General features: G+C 37.9%; 2 protein-coding genes across 2 annotated transcripts; one reads left to right on the top strand and one right to left on the bottom strand.

Annotated features, from left to right (window-relative positions):
* The first annotated feature begins 8,946 nt into the window (after nt 1-8,946).
* On the top strand, nt 8,947-11,349 carry LOC149013149 (large ribosomal subunit protein eL43). Its single transcript, XM_089158231.1, has 5 exons — nt 8,947-9,050; nt 10,318-10,357; nt 10,703-10,791; nt 10,904-10,986; nt 11,072-11,349. Exons 1-5 carry the CDS (start codon nt 9,048-9,050, stop codon nt 11,133-11,135), a joined length of 279 nt encoding a protein of 92 aa, XP_089014357.1. The 5' UTR covers nt 8,947-9,047; the 3' UTR covers nt 11,136-11,349.
* Nucleotides 11,350-12,064: 715 nt separating this feature from the next.
* On the bottom strand, nt 12,065-21,217 carry LOC149013148 (uncharacterized). The gene is made up of 3 exons (XM_089158229.1): nt 19,686-21,217; nt 13,936-14,194; nt 12,065-13,206 (listed from the first exon to the last, which is right to left on the bottom strand). Exons 1-3 carry the CDS (start codon nt 20,939-20,941, stop codon nt 13,030-13,032), a joined length of 1,692 nt encoding a protein of 563 aa, XP_089014355.1. The 5' UTR covers nt 20,942-21,217; the 3' UTR covers nt 12,065-13,029.
* Between the last annotated feature and the right edge of the window lie 1,771 nt (nt 21,218-22,988).

Here is a 22,988-nt window from a genome sequence, read left to right as displayed (position 1 = left end):
AATAGTCACCAACTTCACAACCGGGGAAAAGACTTCAAAGAAATCAATACCTTCCTTTTGTGCAAAGCCTTGGGCAACAAGCCTTGCCCTATACCTTTCCACCTTGCCATCCACCCCTCTCTTGAGTTTGTACACCCATTTACAACCAATGGCTTTTCTTCCTTTTGGCAATTCCACCAAATCCCATGTCTTGTTCTTTTGAAGTGCTTGAAACTCTTCATTCATTGCATCCTTCCAATGCTTTGCATCATCCGCATTGATGGCATCAAGAAATGTACTTGGTTCTTCATTTAAAGCCACCAAAGCTCTAAGAGTATTTGGATCAACACAATCCTTGTACCTTTCCGGCAAACGAGTTTGTCTTATTGGCCTTCCTCCCAAAGGTACCACAATTTCTTCTTCAACACCAACCGGTGTTTCTTCTTGAATTTCTCCTTGTACATCTTGATTATCAAGATCTATAACATCTTCATCATGAGCATCCTCATTTGAAGAACTTGTAGGTTGCATGTGAAATTCATGGGTATCCTCAACAATTGATTTTTCTTCAACACATTTCTTTTCCACCCCCTTAATCAACATAGAGGATTCATCAAAATGTACATCACGACTTATAATGACCTTATGGGTACTTGGATCCCATAACCGATACCCTTTCACATTCTTAGCATATCCTACAAAAATGCACTTCTTGGATTTTGGATCAAGTTTGCTCCTTTGACAACTTGGAATCAAAGCATATGCATCACATCCAAAAATTTTCAAATCCGAATAATCACAAGGAGTTCCATGCCATACCTCATTTGGAGTCTTTCCACCCAAAGTCATTGAAGGAGACCTATTCACAAGATAGCATGCCGTCAACACCGCTTCGGCCCACAATTCTTTCTCCAAGTTTGCATTGCTAAGCATAGCCCGAACCCTCTCCATCAATGTTCTATTCATGCGTTCCGCCACTCCATTTTGTTGTGGAGTATGCACAACCGTATGATGCCATACAATTCCTACTTCCTTGCAAAAATTACCAAATTCATTCTTTGCATATTCCATTCCATTATCCGTTCTCAAAACTTTGATGCTCCTACCGGTTGTTTTCTCCACCTCAACCTTGAAGTTCTTGAATGCCATTAACACATCACTCTTTGACTTGAGAATTGTCACCCATACTTTCCTTGAAAAATCATCAATGAAAGTAACAAAGTATTGAGCACCACCATAAGACATATCCGGTGATGGACCCCAAACATCCGAGTGAATATAATCAACAATCCCTTTACTTGTGTGCATACCCGCTTTAAAAGCCCTTCTATGATGCTTCCCATAGACACAATGCTCACAAAATTCTTTCTCTAAAAAATTCAGATTTGGAATAAGTTTCTTTTCCATCAAAACTTTCATACCTTTGTCACTCATGTGCCCAAGTCTTCGATGCCACAACCTAAGAGAAACATCTCCTTTGTCAACCACCACATTTGCAACATCATCAACAATGGAACTACCCAACAACTTGTACAAGAGACCAACCCGGATTCCCTTCATGATAACAAGAGCACCTCTTGAAACTTTGAGTACTCCATCTCCTCCGGAAAATTTACAACCTTCCTTCTCCAAAGTAGATAAAGAAATCAAACCTTTTGTCATATCCGGAACATGTCTAACATTTTCAAGTGTGCGAACAATACCATCAAACATCTTCAAGTGTACCGCTCCAATGCCAAGTGTTCTACTAGATGAGTTATTCCCCATTTTCACCAATCCTCCTTCACATGGCTCATATGTGCTAAACCAAGATTTGTGTGGGCACATATGATGTGTAGCACCGGTGTCAAGAACCCAATTTTGGTGAAATTCCGAATTGCAACCCACTATCAACACTTCATCTTCGATAACACTAGATGTGGTAGCCACAACTTGATTTGCCTCCTTAGAATGTTCACCAACAATCTCTTTACCTTTTTCATTTCCCGAATTAAAACCATTTTTCTTTCTTTTGAAACAATTCTTTTTAAGATGTCCACTCTCTCCACAAAACCAACAATTGTACTTGCCATCATGCCCCTTGGATTTAGATCGATGTCTTGACTTGCTTCTTGAAGAACCCTTTGAAGAATCATGACGTTCTTTGCTTCTACCCCTTGTCATATTAGCTTCCGAACCCACCTCCATAGAACTTCCCAACGGCCTTTTTCGGAGTTCATGGCAAGTAATGTACTACAAACCGAATCAAAGTCAAGAGAATCCCCTTACTACAACATAGGGTCGTTACTAAATGATCATAAGATTCGGTAGAGTGCAAAGTAAAATCACCGCCTTGTCTTCATCCTTCATCTTTTCTTCAACACTTTCCAATTGACAAAGTATATTGTTGAACTCATTCAAATGATTAGAAATATTTGAACCATCCTTCATTCTACAAGAAATAATTTTCTCTTCAAGAAAATTCTATTTGTGAGAGACTTTGTTTGGTAGATGCTTTCCAACTTTGACCACAAATCCCCGCCGATTTTTCATGTGCAATATTAAACAAAACTTCATTGGACAAACTCAACCGAATAGTAGACATGGCCTTGAGATCCATCTCTTCCCAATCATCATCTTTCATTCCCTCCGGTTTCTTATCATTTCCCAACAATGCTTTGTGACAACCATTTTGAATCAACAAATCTTTCATCTTCATTTTCCATAATTCAAAATTTGTCTTTCCATCAAATGGCTCCACCCTAAATGTATGAGCACTCATTGTCTTCAAAATAAATCACAAAACCTATGCTCTGATCCAATTGTAGAAGACAAGACCTTATCCACGAACCGGATGATTAAACAAATCACCCAAAGTAACAAAATAAACCAAGGATCTTGTGCAATATAAATTGAAAGACAATCACAAAGCAAATAAACAACAAACCACCACAAGAATGAAATGAATGCAAACAACACACAAGAATTTTACGTGGTTCACTAATCCCAAATATTCGAGATTAGCTACATCCACGGGGAGGGATTTCACTATTTTAATCTTCAAAATAGTACAAGATTTGAGTGTGATACAATGTTACCTCAACCGGTCACATAACCTCTCAAAGCTCCTTAGAATACCCTTCCACCTTAAGCTCTTGAAGAAAACCCTTCAATCCAAGCTCAAGCTTCAATGGAGTTGCAATGGAGAAGAACACAAGAAGAAGAAACCCTTTTCTTGCAAAACCACAAGAAGAAGAAGACTCAAAAAGCTGATCCCGTTTTTGGACAAAACCCACTTTAGAAGTCACTAGAAACTCACTTTTTCTCTCTCCATTTACCTCTCCCAAGGCCCTCTTAATGATACCAAACACCTACCCATGTTAAACACTAAGTGGGACCCACCAAATTCAAAATTTGAATTCAAAACAAAGATAAAGTGATTTTCATCACTAAACCAAAAAAATATTATAAAAAAAACCTTTTTTTTTTTTTTTCCCTTTTTCTCTTTTTTTTTTTTTTTTTTTTTTTTTTTTTTTTTTTTTTTTCCCCCTCCCCCCTTCTTTTTCTTTTTCTTTTTTTTTCCCCCCCCCCCCCTCCTCCTCCCCCCCCCCCCCCCCCTCTGTACAACATATCTCCCCCCCCACTTTTAAAAAAAAAAAAAAAAAAAAATTTTTTTTTTTTTTAAAATTTTTTAGAAAAAAAATAAAAAAAAACCTAAGAAAATTATTTTTTTTTTTTTTTATTAAAAGGCTACAGTTCTGATTTGTCCCAACACAAAAGTTTATGGATGGTTGTGCATTATTGTTGCACACTTGTTGTTGGGTTCATGATCATTGATGAAAGAGGCCTGTCCTTGGCGGTTGCTGATTGCATAATGCAACATAATTTACCCTACATTTTCTTGTTCTTCATTTTCAAACCATGGACAAGTTTGTGAATGAAGCTGAGGACAAATATAGATGACCTTGTCGAGGAATTTAGTGATTCCAAGCTCAGAAGCTCAGAACATTGCTTCAAAGAAATCACCCTAATTTATAGTAGTAAGAAGTCCAGCTCTAATAATATTCTTTGTTTTTTCTTCTTCCCGTGGACAATCAAGACGATCTTGTTGTGCATGGAGTGATTGGGTATAGATAATAAACGACATCTTTATTGTCTGCCTTAGCATCAACAGTTACTGGGATATGTTACTGCCATAGTAATTACAATTCACCCACGAGTATCACTAGTAATTATGCCTTTCTTCTAGGACCTTCAAAATATTCATGCTTCCAACTGAGGCAACAATAAGAATTGTTGATCTACTGTATTTTCTTGTTCTTACTAGTTCATTTGGTTCCATCATTTCTACTAAATAAAATTACTGTAAAATAGTTACTGTTTCATCAACAAAATTCTAGAGCCCTTCTCCCCTCAAGTACTTTTCTATCTTGACTTTCCAAATAAAATAGTCAAATTTGGATAACTTAGGAATTCGAGCGTCTTCTTGTGAAACATATTTTTGTAATTTGTGGTTGTTCCTTCCAAATGTAAAGCATATGCACCAATTATTAAGGATGTGAATGCCTTAATTAGATGGAATAGTTCACGTTTCAAATAGAGTTATATTTTACATCATCGAAGGTATCTATCTAGATATTCAAGAAAATGAATCTATCATAAAGATGTACCTGTTCGCAATATATTATTGGCATTCTTAAAAGTGATCTCCAATTTTTTGCAAATAGAATTGGCTGTATTGCTTCCTTCAATATATGGGAGTATCTATGCTCCACAATTTTCTCTTGATAATTGATCGAATTCATCTATGGTTTTTTGAATCATTTGGATGTTTAGGTTCTTTTTCATCAACCAAACCCCCAAGCCATTGTCTCCTCGAGTACTTTTCTATCTTAACTTTCCAAATACCCTATTTATCTATGGATAACAAAGGAATTTCACGTTCTTCCATGGATCCTTTTGCTAAAGTAGAACATTTGTTTGATCATTACATATAACATATGATGTGAGCAAATCATAAATCCATGGATACTTCAGTCAGCTTTTTTTTAATAGAAGTAAAACATATCCTTAATAATTAATCTTTTATTTTCAAGTGAGAGGATAAGGTGTATTACCTATTGCAATGTAGTGGTCATGGGTTTCAATAAGGAAACCAAAAATAAGGGCATATCCAGTGCGCAAGGCTACTGTCATCAGTAAAGCGTCAAAATGTACACAAACTTATCTAAGCTTTAGGAAGAGAATGCTTTCCATTTTGCATTCTAGCCGCATCTAGTATGGAGACAAACAAATTGCTAGCATGATCTAAATTTCAAAATATAAAACACAAATGAAGTTCATCAATTGGCACCAAGCCTCAAAGGGTTGTTTGTGTTTGACAACTAGAAACAAGCTTGGTTGTTTGGATGATGCTCTAAGCATAACCCACAATACTCTTTGGTTTGATCTTATATGATGCTAGACTCTTACGCTAATGTCCTCAGTGGGAAACCCATGTACACAACTTGCTTAAAAGATTAACCAAATCTCAATGAGAATTGAGAAGAGAAAGATTTTAGTCTATTACCTGCAATACTTATTTTTGTAAATGTGTAACGATCATCATCTAATATCTGAATAATCACCATGATCTGTTGAACAAGCACAAGACAAGACAACAGAAGTTGGAGAATAATGTTAAGTGTTTGGAATGTATAAATAGCTGAAAAAGGAAGATCCTAGTCTTTAAATTAGTGATTTAAATTTGTTCTTAAAGAGGGCTAAGTCACTCACCCTCTTATACCTTCCTTCTATCATTTTATTATGCTATTAAAGTATCTAAAGAGAAAAGAAAATCATAGCAAGCTATAACAGGAGTTTTGGACCAAACAGTTAAAAGAAATGTTTGTCATACTCTATAACATGTGATATATGCATGATTCTATAAATACTTATATTTATCTCAAGAGTTCAATTCATAGGTTTTTGCACTTGTTTCTATATGGAATGATGACTATGATAAAGGCATAAACATGTAGTAAAGCAACATACAAGAGAATGAAAAGATGGAGTAAAGCAGAGCTTCACATTATTATGTTCTAGTCTTTTTTTAAAGGTAAATTCTAGAGATGGGTATGATATGATTTAACTTAAAAGAAAAATGCACGAAAGAAAAAAGGTATTGACAATATTTTCAGGAAAAGAGAGTTCAAATCCTTTTCACCCAGCTTGTTCATACACTCATACACCCACACTACCCTGCCCTGACGCAGGCTAGTCAACAAATGTGAGAGAATAGAGATAGTGAAGAGACAATGACTTGAAACCCCCCCCCCCCAAGTCCGGATCATCTCCCCCAAGCTTCCCGACGGCTATTGACCACAAATTACAAGGGGGCCCACAGGATTAGGGTGATGGGTTTTAAAAAAAATGTTTTATTATTTTTTACTTGTAGACCACATAGTTTGTGGTTGTAAAGCCGTCGGGGGAGCACAATGAATGAAAATTGTCCCAGGCAATGAGAAAAAAATCCTAAGTTGTGAGCGTTAGTGTTGCACCGCAACACGACATGTGTAATATACTAAATAAAGGGTTAAGATTAGAATACTGAATTTTAAGTAAAAATCCATTTTTCTAATTGGCAAATTCTGGAAGCCACGGGTGCCCCCAAGACTTCACATCTTTTTTTTTTGCAGATGACACTTTCTTATTCAGTAAAGCAAATACAGAAGAGGTTTTGGCCCTTAAAGCGGTGCTTGAACTTTTTGCGGATTTGACGGGCAGGAGATAAATTATGAAAAAAGTGGAGTCTTTTTTAGCCGAAATGTTTCCAGAGAAGAGCGAAACATGATTCTCTCAATACTGAGAGTATCGGAAATCAAAGGGGGAACAAATTATTTGGGAACTAAATTAATGCCAGGCAGAGGAAAGTCAAAAGCATTGCAAGATGTCTTGGACCAAATGTCCCAAAAGTTTGCATGCTGGAAAGCGAAGAACCTCTCGTATGCAAGACGAGGTGTTCTGATGCACGCTACAATCCAATCAATGGTGCTTTACCAAATGCAATGTCTGAGATTCCCAAAGACAATTTGCATAAAGATAGATTCAATGTGTCAGAGATTTTAGAATGCACAACCAAACAAGAGTAAACAAATGAACCTCATTGCATGGGGTAAGGTTTGCCAATCGAAAGATGCAAGGGGATTGGGCTTTAAGAAAATGGAAGATTACATTTCAGCTCTCTTGATGAAACAAGGGTGGCGAATTCTCTCACAACCAAATACGCAGTGGGTACAAGTCCTTAAAGCAAGATACTTCAAGAACCAAACTATTTTTTATCCTAAGGTATACAAAAAAAAAAGGGATCCTGGATATGTAATAGCATTACAAGTATCACCCGGCAACTAAAAACAATGGTGCTTCACAAAGTGGAGAATGGAAATCAAACTTCTTTTTTGTTCGACCCATGGCTACCATCCCAAGCTAACAGTCTGACATCTGAACAGAATCACACAAGATGGCCACAGCAAGCAACTGTGGAGGAGGTGGCAACCAATTTGCAAAACCAAAACAGGGAGATTTCTTCACTCTCACACAACCCCAACCCTGCAATTACATTTCCACTTACGAATCAAAGTGATTCGTGGATTTCTCTACTTTCTCCAAATGGAGAATTTTTAGTTAGGAGGGTTTTTCAAGAAATTACAAAACAATGGCTTTCAACCCCTGAAAACCAATTTACGGATTGGTCGAAGAAATTGTGGAAATTACATATCCATCCTAAGTTTAAAGTTTTTTTTTCGAGCGAGCTTTAAATGTTGGATTGCCATTCGAGAAAAAAATTGAGCAATGGTCACACATTCAACCAGGAATGTGGTCTATGCGGGAAGGAGACCGAAACTACATGGCATATCTTTATATCCTACGAATAGGTAAAAAGAATACATGTTGCGGGGCCATTGAGGCTACGCACGGATAACTAGAGTGACACTTCAATGCTGAGCTTGTGTCATAATTTTGTTCTCAATAGAACATGTCTAATTGCAAATGGCTTCTATCAATGTTTATTATCTCTTGCTATTTTATTTGGCAAGAAAGAAATGAAAAAGTTTTTTTTTTCAGAAAACACCCAACCTTGTCAAAGTACTAGCAAATGTAAATCAATAGATTGAAGCCTTAAAGTTACAAAAGTTGGAGATTCTGAAACTCTCCAACACAAACAAACCAAGATGTACCCCCTAAATTTTGAAGAAAATGGTTGCAATAATATTCCCCACACTAACAATAATGTGATATGTGCAGAGTTTCTTAACATGTGACTAGGGACTGCAGGATGGAGTGCGGGGATGTACATAGATGGACATCAAAGTTCATCAATTTTGGAAAAGGAAGCTCGAAAGGAATTTTGGAGACAACACTTTTTGCGATACAATTAGGTATTGACCATGCAGCTGCTATTGGGGTGGAGATACTGGAGATTTGGACAAACTATAAGGAGTTACTAGCTCTCCTACCTAAACTAGTAGCAAGGACATGGCCCTTTGCTGAAATATCTATGTTATTTAAGGTTCCTAAGACAACACAAACACTGAAGAATGCTAACTTCCCATCCCCAACACTCCAATTATAATTTGAAAAATATGCTGAAAAAGCATCTAATCTAGTGGATTATTATACTTTCCAAGGATGATTTATGCATTTTTATTATCTTTGTTTATCAAAAAAAAATAATTCTGGAAGCCCATAAGCCGAAGGCCCATAAACTTTACAGTAGAAAGACCATTCAATCTCCGAGTTGGTTAAAGAAAGCATAGCCCAGGCCCATAACAACAAAAGTACAACACGATTAAAGCCGATGGCACAATCGTCAAAACGGCATCTTGATCTGAACCACAAAAGTTTCTCGAAGATGGTACATCAGATGTGGATCAATCATTTGCGTAGGATCTTCATCGTACGGGTGCTATCGGTGTCTGGTTGGCTTGGAGTAGGTCTTTTGCTATTAAACGTTGAGATTTTGATGGCCGAAGGTGAAACCAAGGTGATTTAGGGTTTCGCTGCTCTCATTAGATTCTCGTCAGCCACCGCAGGCACCTCAAGCACCGGAGATGGTAAATCTTAGATCTTCTCTCTGTTTGATGTTCGAAACTGTGCAGTATGTGATGTGCATATCTCCTTTTAATTGCTGTAGTCTTGCTTTCTGTAGCAATGGAGTTAGAGGGCTATAGTTTGATGGAGTAAGAGGGTTACGAGCTGTTTCCCCTACCCATTTGTGAACCCAAGGACTTCTCTTAGATTTTGAGATTTACTGACGAGGAAGGTGTTGGGGCCTGTGGATTCTGTTTTCAATTTATATTGTTCAATTGTCTTGGTTGTGAAATTTAATTTATTTGTTTATCAGCACCCCGGGTACTCTTTTTTCTTGGAAATCTCTTGAGTTTCATTACCGGATTCAGATCATGATACGTAGGTAATTTGTAGAACCATAGGTTTAGAATACAGTTTATACAGGCGGGTTTAGTTAGAGGATTACATTTGGGCTGAGTAAACTATTGGCTTACTGATACCTTTGGCGATTCTCAGGCTCGTTAAGTTTGATTTGGGCATGGTGTTGGTTTCCCAGTTAGCACGATTTTCATCTCTTCTTTCCTCAACTTTTACTTCGACTTATCCTGCTTCAGTACCTTATTCTCCATTCTTATTAAGTCCAGACATACCTTTTAATAGGTCTATTTCGAGTCCAGCTTTTTTATTCCCACTTTATATGATAGTGAGTGAGAAATCCTGAAGCTGGTTATTTCTACCTTCTAGCTGTTCTCCATCCAGATGATGGATGCAGCGGAGATGAGGATGTTGCTGAGGAAAGACATGCACTTAAGGCCTTAATCAACTATGACCTCAAGTAGAGCTGATTGGAGGACAAGTGTCCATGTAGCTTACCCCATTTAGTTGGTATTAGGTTGAATTTGATTCTTCAAATTAGTAGAAAAAATCAATCATGCCAAAGAGAGGGTTAGCCTGTGAAACTTTTTAGTGAACATTTTCTCCTCTTCACGTTGTTGCTGTTTGATAAATTATTATTTGTGAGATTTTGCTTGTAATTTTCTCTTCCGTTTTGTTTTTTGTTGCTTTTGTGTTCTTTATTGATAGAACATCTTCCAAATGATAAATTATTCCCCTAAATTTCCAAAATCTCCAAAAGTCACTCTTGGCATAATTAATAGGGAAATCACCTGGGGAAACTATACGTTTCTGTGGGGTAAAGGACATTGATTTCAAAGCTGCTGCTATTAGTTGATTTGCTTTGGCATTTTCTGTATTATTTCATCTTTTTTAAATGTTGAAGTTTCTGTTTCGACACTTCTCTTGTATGTGCAGACTAAGCGTACAAAGAAGGCGGGTATTGTTGGGAAATATGGTAAGTGCAGTGTTACTTTCAGACTTACACCAGACCTTATCAATTCTTCTTCAGTTTCACCGCTTCAAGGGTCTGCTATGTGCTTGGTATTCTAGTTGCAGTGTTTACCAGGTGCAGATTATTTTAGTCCTTGACCACAAAGTTTCACCTTCCCTTGTTACACTTTATCCTAGAGGCTTACAGTTGAATGGCCTTGATTGATGCTGTGGTGGTGGTGGTGGTGGTGGTGATGGCCTACACAGTTACAATGTGGACTTGAGATGTGTGGTTTTTCAAAATTGGAAGTCTGAGATCCATATATGTATAATTAAACCCGTAGCAGAAATTTAATGATTTCTATTTTAGGTACCCGATATGGTGCTAGTCTGCGTAAGCAGATTAAGAAGATGGAGGTTAGTCAGCACAGCAAATACTTCTGTGAGTTCTGTGGAAAGGTATGGTATCTTACTTGGTTTCTTGCCAATTCTGTTCATTTCATTCGTTGGGTAGTCCTGCTTCATACCTGAGGTACATGTGCTTGTTATAATCCATGGTCTGTTGGTGTAGTATGCAGTGAAGAGAAAGGCTGTGGGAATTTGGGGCTGCAAAGATTGTGGGAAAGTTAAGGCTGGCGGTGCTTATACATTGAAGTAAAGATTATTCTCTGAAAATTTCATTTTTTTATCTCTGTTGTCTCTGGGATATTGATTGCCATTGTTATAATTGTTATTGCAGCACTGCCAGTGCCGTGACGGTCAGGAGCACTATCAGGCGACTGAGGGAGCAAACTGAGAGTTGAGAACAAAGATGTGTTCTGATCTTCACATTTATCTTTAGATCCAAGTTTAGCTACTGAAGATTAGCTATTGTGGACTCAACAGTATGAGTAGTAGATTTACCCGTCTGGCATGAATGTTTTGGGCCATGGAATTTTGTTTATTTTTGCTACTTGTAAGATTTTGGTCGTGAATGAGATTTTGGAGGTTAATTTTATAGTAAGCGTGATTTGTAGAGTATTTGCCATGTGGTTAATGACCCTTCGGTAGGAGATTTTCCCCAATCCCAGTTGGATATTAGATTTGCCCGGCTAGGAGTAGTTGATGAGAATTTTTTTGGATTTTGCCATTGTTGCTTCATCCAAAGCTGAGCTCTCCCAATGGACCTGAACGCTAGAGACTCAACATAAGCTTTTTTTTTTTTTTTTTTTTCTTCCTGTACGTGAGTTCTAAGTTTTCAGTTCAACAAAAACAGTGAACAACTCTGTTTGAAATAGGAGGTTTTGTAAATCTACCACGGATTATATATGGGTGGCGACTGAATATTTGCAATGGATTGAAAGGGACGGTACAAGTTTCTGTGATCAATTCGATTGCAAGAAGTTCAAGTTGATGAAGTCCCAGGAGTTTAAAACTGAAGCACACGGCCCTACTGTTGAAAGAAGTCGGTACAGAAGTTCTTTATCATAGAACATATCTGGTGTAAATCGACCATCTGCACTCCGAGAATGCCATAATTGAAAGGGACAGGACGGGGTGGAGTAATGGTATCCCATGGCTGCATGAACATGAGATGTCCTTTGTAGATCCATGGCTAAGAAAACAACAGGCAGTGCATATCTTTGGCTGATGAGAAACGGGGGACCAATCTGTCAGAAGCTCCCTCTACCAAATGATAAATCTTCTACTTTGAAGCCCTCATTTTTCCATGCACGGCGACATATATAGGCGTTGCAACTCAGGGAGATCTCAAGCTTCCCCTCAGAGATACGAACCGACTCTATAGGCCTGATACTGATAGGGTGCTCCAGCTTTCGGGCAAAGTCTACTGAGAGCAGCTCCTCAGAAGGGACAATAAGGGAGGATGAGGTGAAAGGGCAGAATATGGAGGCATACATGGTCGAAAGCCTAGTGTAAACTGCTTGGAAAACAAGTAAATAGAAGACTTCAGCTGTGGAGAAAGACCTAAGCCTATTTCAGCTCATTGAATCTATAAAATCTGAGCAAGGGAGCTGAGTTTTGGATCCGAACCAAATTATTTTGTGCAAATGAGAAAGGCCTGCTAGACCTTGCCACCCTGTTGTTTCTATTGCACCAACTTTGCAATTCAGAAGGAATTTACAAAAGCTCCTGCAGAAATTCAAAGAAGCCATGACACGATGGTACAAAGGAGGGAGTTGTGGTTATATAATGTAACCGACTCCCTTGATCTGTTATACAAAAGCCATGAGTTCACATACAACAAACTGGCGAGGCTGAAGGATCACCTCGGCTTAGCACTTGCATTACAACTTGCTTCTCTTTACATGAAAAGAACCAAATAAGCAACAAAATTTAAGAAAATCCACCTACAAGAGCTCCTTGTCAGCTTCAGCCCTTAACTGAAAACCTCCGGCTCATCCTATATACATACCACAATGACGCAAAGAGAGATACCCGGCCTGCTCCTCAACTCAGTCATCTTCAACTGAAACAGGGTTCCAAGCTGGTAGCTCGTTGTTGCATCCTCTTAAAGCTAAAAGGAAATGAGAAATGCAGGAAGGAAGAAAGCTACTAACAATATCAAGAGAAAAGACAACGGAGAAAGAAAATTCCGCTCTCACAACTTTCCTTATAGTCTCTTCACTTGCTCTCACTATTTATGTATGTATGTTGTCAATTGGATTTGAAGCATGACGGTGAGTTGCGCATTAAGAGTCATACAATTGGCATTGGTATATCATCATTGCTGTTGTGATGCATTCGCTTTTGCACAGCCTTTACAGCAGCAACTCGCGCAGCATTGGCTGCCTTATTGGCAGCTGCTACAGCCTTGTTCACCCTGTCATCAACTCTTGCAACGTCATATGCTTTCTCTGCCGCTCGTCGTGCTTCCTATGGAGAGAAATCAATAAAATAAGTAACTCAATTTTTTAAAAAAATAAAAAATCATGGTCTAGCTTTTCCAGTTTTTTCCATGGTTGTCAGAGTCTCAAGATAACCCAAGGCATTAAATCAGGGCCTAGACGGAACACAGTCCCAATAAGCAGCAAGCCGCCTGGACGCTTATGCAACACATCAACCACGGATTTCACTTCTCCAAGTGTCAAGGTTAAAAAAATGATATGATTCCCCCTGATAGGGGTGACAATGACCAACAGCAATAATACAGGGATTATGATGATAAAAGTTCAATTTGCTGGTTGATGGCAATGGCATTATTTTCAAATTGAGATAAATGTCAAACAGAAAAATCAGCAGAACAAAGGGCAATCACATACTGACACGCATCTTGCTAAGCGATCTCTGCCAGCCAGCACAGGTATTGATCAATGTAAATCAACCAGGTGGACAAATCTTGGCCTATCTTTTTATTCCAATATTGGTCTCCCCAGTCTAGCTGATCCACCTAGGAGCTTCTAAAAGGTCAACCACAATGATGGAAAGTCCAGCTACCAAAATAATTTTCAACAACCAGGATCTGGGGCTCATTAATCCAACAATGTGATGCAAGATATGGCTTATAAGAATTGGAACCGTCTTTACATTGAACAAAAACATCTGAATTTTAGGTAACACAAAAAATGGAGGGCATCACATTTACAAAGGAAGGTATGGATTTACCTGGACAGCATTCAATACTTTAGAATGGTTCACAGCAATAGGAGATCCAGGGTGGCTGTTCTGTGTACTTGGAATATTAAGAATGCCATTTTGCCAGTGTCCAGATTGTGTCTCCCCATTCCTGAAGGTATACATTCCAAGACCTTGTCTCCTTCCCTCATGCCAGGCTCCTTCATACCGATGACCATTTGCAAAACGGTAGACACCAAACCCATGCATCTTGTCAGCAAAATATTCCCCTGCATAGGTATCTCCATTTCTGCATTCAAAATGTCAGAGTTGGTATTAAAGCACAAGCAGAGAGACACTATCCAAACTTCTATATCCTACCATGCACATTTATGTTGCATAGTCATCACAATGGACCTGAATCACCGGTTCCTACAATTTTATACAAAACCACTACCAGATCATTTACTACTTTGTTCTCTGCCTATTTGCTGACTTTATTTGCCAAGAAGTTCACATGGAAGACAAAGTAATAGGCATCCCACAGAAAAGTAATATGTGTTTGTTGGTCAACTAGATCCAATTAGTTTGATATTTATCTTCAAAAAACTCTGCTTGAAAGGAATTGTACTTTCCCTTTAAACTCAGAGGTGTAATAACATCAACGTTTTCCACCACAAAAACATATATATAAGCACCAAGGTAGAATCCACAATTTTGTGACAAATTTGTTCATTATTTCTTCAATATAATTATAATTAATCATGATTGCTTATTTAGAGGATCGCTATGTCACTTTTTAACTGATCTTCATTATTTAATATTTTTAGCCCTGGGGCATACATAGAATAATATCTACCTGATTCAAATAAAGAATCGCTAAATATTCTTCCATTGTATAGTATTCAAACCATATTGAATGCACTGTAAAATTAGAAATAAACAAAAGAAACATTAAATGGCTCCCACCCGTTAAATCATAGTTGGTTCCACTATTCTGATAATAAATATTAAACTACGCTAAATTGTAGTAGGGGTTAATTTGAACTCTTAATTTCCTTGGGACAACACAAGAATCTGTATCTACTTCCAATTAAATCCTCTTATTCTTCAATGTTACATAGGAACAAAATGCCATACCCTTCAGCCAGTAAAAGATGTTTCTTACAAGTGTAATATCTTCATTCAACTTTGATTCCAGAAGAAGAAAAAAGTAATATATCATTTATCCTGGCTTGGCTTCTTGCGCCAAAAAATTCCACTTTGATGATGCAAAATACTAAAACATTTCCCACAATGCTAGTCTTTATATTTTAGAAAATTTTATGTTTGAGTCACTTATTTTGGACTGAAACTCATGTTCCCTCCCAAATGTGCCCAAATTTACATTTGGGTCCAACTTATGTTCCCTTCCTAATGTGCCCAAATTTACATTTCTCTCTCTTATAGTCAAAGATCCTGCTGCAATGTGGAACCTCTTTTGCCATTACTCAAAGCAAAGTTTTTTTTTTCCTCCCTTGATTCATGCAATTCTGTTACGATTCTCTTGTGGGTTACTGTTAAAACTTAAGAAGTATAAAACTATATGAGGAAGAGTTTGTATATCTATCTCTCCGACAATTTGATCAAACAGGAAATCGAGGGGGAAGAGGGTAGTGAGAGTCCCTACAATTAGCTTAGAAATGGCAGATATCCCCACTGACAATTTCTCCTGGAGAAAGTACATGCAAAAACCAATTAAAGGATCGCCATATCCAAAAATCACTTCCTCTGCTTTTAGTGTTTTTCTATCAATTCCTTCTCAGATTTAGCCTGAAAGATCAATCCGGCGTCAAGATAAGGTTGTTGACCAGTTAAAGCTTAGATCAGTAGTTTACTGTGGTTAGTAATCTGTTCTGTTCCTCTTCCTATTTTTGGTTGTCCACTCTACCATCCAGTCTTGGGTCTTGACTTTGAACTTCCGCCAAACCGATTGTGTGCGATTCTGAATCTTCCTAATTCAAGTCCCTTAACAGGTTTACTAGTTTCCTAATTCTGATTTCTCTCGGATGTCTTCAGGGGTTAGTACAAGTGCAGCAGCGTGAGACATTGCCCCGCACGCAACGCTGTTGCCCTGCTGTGGATGATCCATCAGTGCTGACCATCACTTCTGAAGGTGAGCACAATCATGGGCAACCCCGTTTCAGAGCCCAACAGTCTCATTCATGAATCCAAGTAATTTTCGTCATCTAACACAAAGAAAGAAAAAGAAACCCAGGTGGTTAGGAGAAGATAACTGAAAACAGGGTAGATGGAAGAAAATGCCTAATTTGAGCAATCAAGCAAACCAGAAAGAGAAGTCAAAGGGGAGGGCCATGGAGCAGAATCCAAGGGAGGGAAAGGGAAAGGGTAGAGGGTCCAACATTCCAAGTCTATGGAGACCAAGATCATTTGTTCCTTCCCTGTAAAATATGGGATTCCTTGTTTGTTCCTGCCTTGGAGTGCACTTTTGTCCACAAGAGGGGGTAGGGCGTAAGGATTTTTTTTTTTTTTGGGGGGGGGATTTCTGACAAGGTGAAGGGGGATTCCCTTCACCCACCTAAGGGTTGGGTATGGCATGAGAAAGACAAGTGTATGGTATTAGAAACAAAGATATATTAATAATTTCATCCTTTCAATTTTACATGAGGGTATTTTTTGTCATTTAAACAGTGAAGTTAATTGGGCTTATAGTGTTAGTTTCCCTTGTGACCCTGATAGGCCCCTCATATCTCCTTCATATCTCGTGTGTATCTTGCAAGCACAAGAAAAAAGCTGGATTTAGCGAACAGCAACTAGGGAAGGCAATCAAATATGGTCCTGAAAAGAAGGTTGCTGAATAGAGAAAGCAATCAGTCCTGAAAAGGAGGTTGCTGAATAGAGAAAGCAATCAGTCCTGAAAAGGAGGTTGCTGAATAGAGAATGATTTGTAGAATATTGCATAATATTTACTACTGAATAAGAGGGATTTGGGGACAGGCAGAATATTGTGAATGATTTGCAAAATATTTACTACTGAATAAAAGAGATTTAGGGACAGGCAGAATATTTACTACTAAATGAGAGAGATTTGGGGAGATTAGGGTTGATTAGGGATTATAAATAGGGGTAAGATGTGACTAGTAGTTAAGGATTATTTATGTGAGTGTTTGGGCAGCCGTAGGCTGAGGGGCAGCAATGTGTTGTGGGGGTGACTGGCACCATTGTAACCAATTTATCATTGTTCATCGTTATTCTATCAATTAAATAATATCAATTTTGCATTCGATTCGTGGGTTCTTATCAAACCCAAATGTAATTTTGGGCACATTAAGGAGGGAACACAAATTCAGGTCCAAAATAAGTGACTCTTGTGTAAAATTTTTCAGTTCTTATATTAACCCTAGACGAAAACTAACCATACAAATAAGTAATACTTAATATCTAATGGCTTTTACTGAAAGAACGGCACCTTGCGATTGCCTATGCTATTCCGGAAAGAAAATATATCATACTACTATTATAGAAGTATGAACTCAAGGGACACGGCTACATTTCGTTTCCCTCCAATACCCCTCTGTATTCAACCAATTAGACATTTCTATTAGTAATAAATGATGTCTATAATGGTAAATTAAAATTCTTGAAATTATTTGAATCAATTTAATTATCAATTTATCCCCTTCTCATTTTTCAAAGAAACCATTAACAACCAAAGGAATATGAAGAGTTTCTCCTGAAAACCAAGAAATGTTAATTGACAAAGAAGAAATTGCATTAAAAACGTTTAATCAAAATCACGCATCTAAAAGATAAATTTTATTCCAAATTCCAATCTTAGTTGTTGTTAATAGGTTCACTTATGCATAGGCCATTCAACTTCAATGGCCAACACATGAAGATTGATAAATACCCCGTGCATTCACATGTGGGACTTTTACTAGTTTATACATAAAAATTGCTCTTACACGAACCCATTTTGGATGGGCTTCAATATAACATTAATGTCCGCTAATGCACACCTATGGTTTTCCAACCATTACCAGTACTTTCCACAGTTTTGAATTTTTAAATTCATTTTTTTGGCACTTTCTGAATTCTGATTAGGCGAAACTCACCATGTGCCAGGGGAGTTGGAGGTCTAACTGTACACAAAATTCAGCCCCAACTCAACTGCTGCTTGGCTGATTTTATGGCCATTTAAGACCGACTTCCAAAGTGGATTGTGCAGGAAACCTATACCAATATTATGCAAAACCATTTGCCTAGCTCCAAATCTCAAAATGGATGACATTATCTACTAATTTGTGGCTAACAACTAAGTTTCTAATATACCATCAATATCTTATTTTCCTAATGAATCTTTCAGAAGAAGAGAAGAAGATATTTAAGAACCAAACCTGCATACTGCATTGGGAAGCACATAAATATCTGTGCATTATCCTGATAAGATGTGATTCTGTAGAATAATTATCGTATATTTCTGTCCAATATGATATAAATAGCCAATCAGTAGGAACAAGAAGACAAGGGGATTGCAGAATGGAATTTCTCACGCAGATTCAGATATTGGACAAGTAAAAACTTTCAGGATTTACAGTCCCAACCACCTCCAAACCCACAAAAAAAAAAAAAAATCAAGAACGAAAGTCTTATGGAGAATCCACAAAGAGAGAGGTTTAGTAGACTTGATGAAAAAAAATTTGACACGCCTTGGATTCTTGACAACGCACAACAAACACAGAAGAACAAGAAAACATTGTGTGCACTAAATTAGTTGGATGGTACAAAATGGGGTGCCTGAGAAGTCGGTAAGGGAGGCAGACTTGAAGCCATAGCAGCAAGTTGCTGCAGAGCAACCAAAAGTGCTCTATATATTAGGTACTGTAGCTAACGGTGAACTCGGTATGGTTAGGTCAACAAAGATTTCTGGGCTACAGACATGTAGTTACAAACATAAAGCTCAGTCTACTTTGGGGTGAAGGTTGAAGAACTTGATGCTAGTGAGTGGAAGGAGGCAGTGAAGGTATGGAGGAAAATGGCTGTTTTACTAGAATCTGATTCCCGTTAGTTATTAGTGGACAATTAGGCCCACATGAACCATTGAAGGCTCCTTTGTTACAATTACACAATCAAATCTCCATCTTTAATTGCAGCCTGATACGTGAAACCAGAATAAATCAAATAAAATTTCAAAACATCACATCAAACAATACCTTTATTTCCATTTTAGCTGTCGCATATAACAAGGTAACATAAACGATAAAAAGAATACTGCAAAGGCCACAAAGAACTGCACTGCAAACTCAACTAAATGAAATAGAGAAGGTCTTCAGATGCCAAACCATACTTCATGATTGCTAATAATGGAAACCAGAGTGGACAAATATGTTCAAAGATTTTGCCAACCAAAATTTCAGATATCTTTGGCAAGTCCAACGAATCACAAATTCAATCGTGAGTATATTAGATTCAGGAACTAAAATAAGCAACCAAAGAAAGCATCCCAATGCACAAGGCTCCCCCTATCATAAGGTCCAGAAGTAAATGTACACAACCTAAACCCCTCACCCCTACCTTTGCAGAGAGGCTGTTACATGGTAAGCAACTGAAACAGTTGCAATAATTGGAATTAACTTCGAAATCCTGAATAACATCAACTATTTACTAGACACTCCACATGACACAAATCCAAGCAACAACACAGACTAGATAAAATGAACCTCAAAAATAAACCAATCAATAGGGAGATCCAAAAGGTCATTAATAAATTAAAGAGACAGAAAAGTGGATTCTTTACGTACCTGAAATGGTAGTGGCCAAGGCCATGCTTAACACCCCACTTGAATTCTCCAACATACCGACTTCCATCCTCGCAGGTATGAACTCCACATCCGTGGCTCTGGCCATTTGACCACTCTCCTGCATAAACATCACCAGTGTAGAACCTATATACTCCACAGCCATGCCTAAGGCCCTGCCTGTACTGGCCTCGATATCGACTCCCTCTGGCCCAAGTCTCCACACCATATCCATCATACTTCTCGTCGACCCAGTCACCTTCGTACCTCCCACTCATGTAATAGTAATAGACACCACTGCCAGAGCACTTACCCTTATGAAATTCACCCTCATAGACGTCACCATTACTGTAAACCTGAACCGCACAACCCGAATCAATCCTTACCTCATTTTTCTGTTTCGAGCCGATTGACCAAAGAACGGGCGGAGAAGGGCGAGAGTAAGTGGGTAAGGAAAGCTTCAGCGGGAATGACCGTGCCAGGAGTAGACGAATTGAGGGCAGGCGAGGAAGGGCTAGGTTAATGGATAGAAGAAGAGCGACAGAGAATGCGAGAGCAGAAAGGAAATCCAGGAGGAATGAGCGGTGAGGGTTTGAGAGGAAGAAGTAGAAAGAAGGCAAGGAAAAGAGGATAACGAGGCGGAGATGGACTCGAAGGCGGCGGACGTGGCGGAGGTGGCGAAGGAGGCGAAAGGCAGCAGCCCTAGTGGCCAATGATATCTGCAGTGGAGACGGGCAGGGTGAAGCCGGCGAAGATGAAGAATTGGAAGGAGAAAAGGGTGATTGATGATGGATGGGGATGCTGGGGTGGTGATGAAGGGAAGATAAGGTGGGTGAGTGAGAAAGGGTGGAAGAAGGCGTATGGCTCATAATGGGTCTCTTATGGGCAGTAGAAAGAAGAGTCTTGGTTGATGGGTTTGTGATCGCATTGTGGTGGGTTTGATCTTGATGAGTTACAGACGATATTGCGGCGTTGGTTGCAGCAGTCGGTAAAGGAGATTGAGAAGGTGAAGTTGCTGAGGTTGGTGAAGATTGAGAATTGTACAATGGGGGTGAAGACGGAGAAGAGAAAGAGGAAGGGTTTGAGATTTGGATTTGAACAAGGCTTGAAGGTTGAGGGAAAGAGGAGGATTGAGTGGTATGTGATTGACGTTGAAGATGCTTCTGGTGGATTGGGAGAAGAGGCGGTGTTGGATTGAAATCGGAAGAGATGCCGATGCTTTCTGTTCCGATCTGAACTTCGGATTTCTTCTGATGCATTACATATGAATTATGAATCAATAAAACAAAAAAACGCACCCTTTCTTGTTTCCTTAACCTTACTTAGCTTTGCTTCTTCTTCTTCTTCTGCGAAAATTCCTGAACAGTAAAGTTTGCTTGAGGTTTTCCTTCGTTTCTTCTCCGAGTCTACGGCAATCTAGGTTTTCTTCCTCTCTCTCTCTCTCTCTACCTGCCTCTCGCTATTTTTCTTCAATGTTCGTTTCTGGTTTCGGGTGTGACGTTGGTTTCTGCAAGAAAAGAAAGGATATGGAGTTGAATTTTGTATTTGTTATTTAGAAAATGTGAATCAACAAATGACCTTCTATTGGTTTTTAAATACGAGAAATGCCACTCATTGGTTTTATCTAATATTAATTAATTATTAAATATTTACCAAAATTTAATTAATTATTAAATTAACAAAAACACTTTCTATATTTTGCGGAGTTTTTTTTTTTTTTTTTTTTTTTTTTTTTTGAACCACCTCCATTGCCTTCGACTTAAAGGCCTCAACCATATGAATGTTGATCATTTAACTTTTACTTTAATATCAATCTAATTATCATTTACCATAAAAATAAATTTATTTTTGTTATTGTTGTGGATAAAATATTATCGAACTGGGTTTACCTTCGGTTTAATCTTCAACCCCAATGGAATACGGCTCAACCACGGTAGGGTTATAGATCCCTGTCAGCCTCGACCCCATAGTCGGGACCGGTTATTGGTTTAAACCATCAGTTAGGTGAAGATGACTGACTCTACAGTTATAAATATAGACGTGACCCGAAGAGTTCGAGATACGTGATTGAGTTATAAATTTCCACTCCCAAGAAAAAGAGAAAAATCCTACAGTCGGATGGCCGCCAAGAAGGATCATGGACGAATCCAACGATCAAGAACAAAATATTAACCCTGTATAAACTAAAGGGCCGCATAAAGCAGAGGATCTAGATCATTTTCCTTACTATCATATTCAATTTCTGCTCTGCAACTCGCTAGAGCGTTGTGATCAATTCCTTAACTGACTTAGTCTTTGGAGGTGGCCTACGGACCCTAAAGTCAAACCACGTTTAACATTGGTTTACAAGTGATTCATCAAAGACCTAAGGACTAAGCAAATTTTGGACTTATATTCTTTTCATAAAAATTTGATTTTCAATTGATTGAGCTTCTAAGGTGACTCCTATAGGCATATTAAAAACTCTACATTATCACTTGATTACATGAGTTTCTTATTTATTTATCTATTTATTTATGTGTTCTCTAGGTAAGGTTTCTAACAAGCAATTGATAATGATTTGTCATTATAATTTATGAAAAAAGATTCCATTTTCTTATATGATTTCGAATATACATACGTAATGATTTAATTTTACCTTATTAAAAAATTACTTTTATTATTAAAAATTATTACACACCTAAAGAAGTATGAATAAAATAAACTCTTGTGCAAGATCAATCGAACAAAATACGTGTATGATACTCGTATATTGATCTTTTATTATCCTCTTATATAAATGCCTTAAACTAAAATGATTTTTTTTTTTTTGAAATCTAAAGTTTATTTGGATCAGTTTACGCGCACCTCGACTACTCCTACTCTATTAAGAGAGTTTTTATATAATTAATATGGAGAGAACTTTATCCTTAGCTCAAGAAGATTAAAACTTTAATCTCTTGCATGAAAGTGTTGGTCTTTTATCAATTATACTTAACTAATTAAATTGAGTCAACATGATTCAGCTTTAAATAAATTCTACATGTCCATATTTTCCTATTGCTTGCCTTTGAATAATACTTTGACCTAATGAATCATTCTAAGTTGAATGTTTTTATTTAATTTTCTTAAAGGGTCACCATTCAACTTATAAGATTAAAACATTTGACTATTTGCTTAAGGACCCTTCCCATAAATGTATGTCACAAAATTCAACTAAGAAGGAAGAAAATTTGAGGACATCACCTACCTACTCCATTGTTAATCTAACTGATACAGACGAATGATTGAATCGTCACTGATACTTAAATCAAAATCAATAAAATA

This window comes from Hakea prostrata, chromosome 6 (assembly GCF_041222555.1).
Source record: "Hakea prostrata isolate BN-2017 chromosome 6, UWA_Hpros_2, whole genome shotgun sequence".
In the NCBI taxonomy this organism is placed as follows: Eukaryota; Viridiplantae; Streptophyta; class Magnoliopsida; order Proteales; family Proteaceae; genus Hakea; species Hakea prostrata.
Note: the sequence above shows the minus strand (reverse complement) of the source record. Positions and strands in the feature narration are given on the sequence as shown.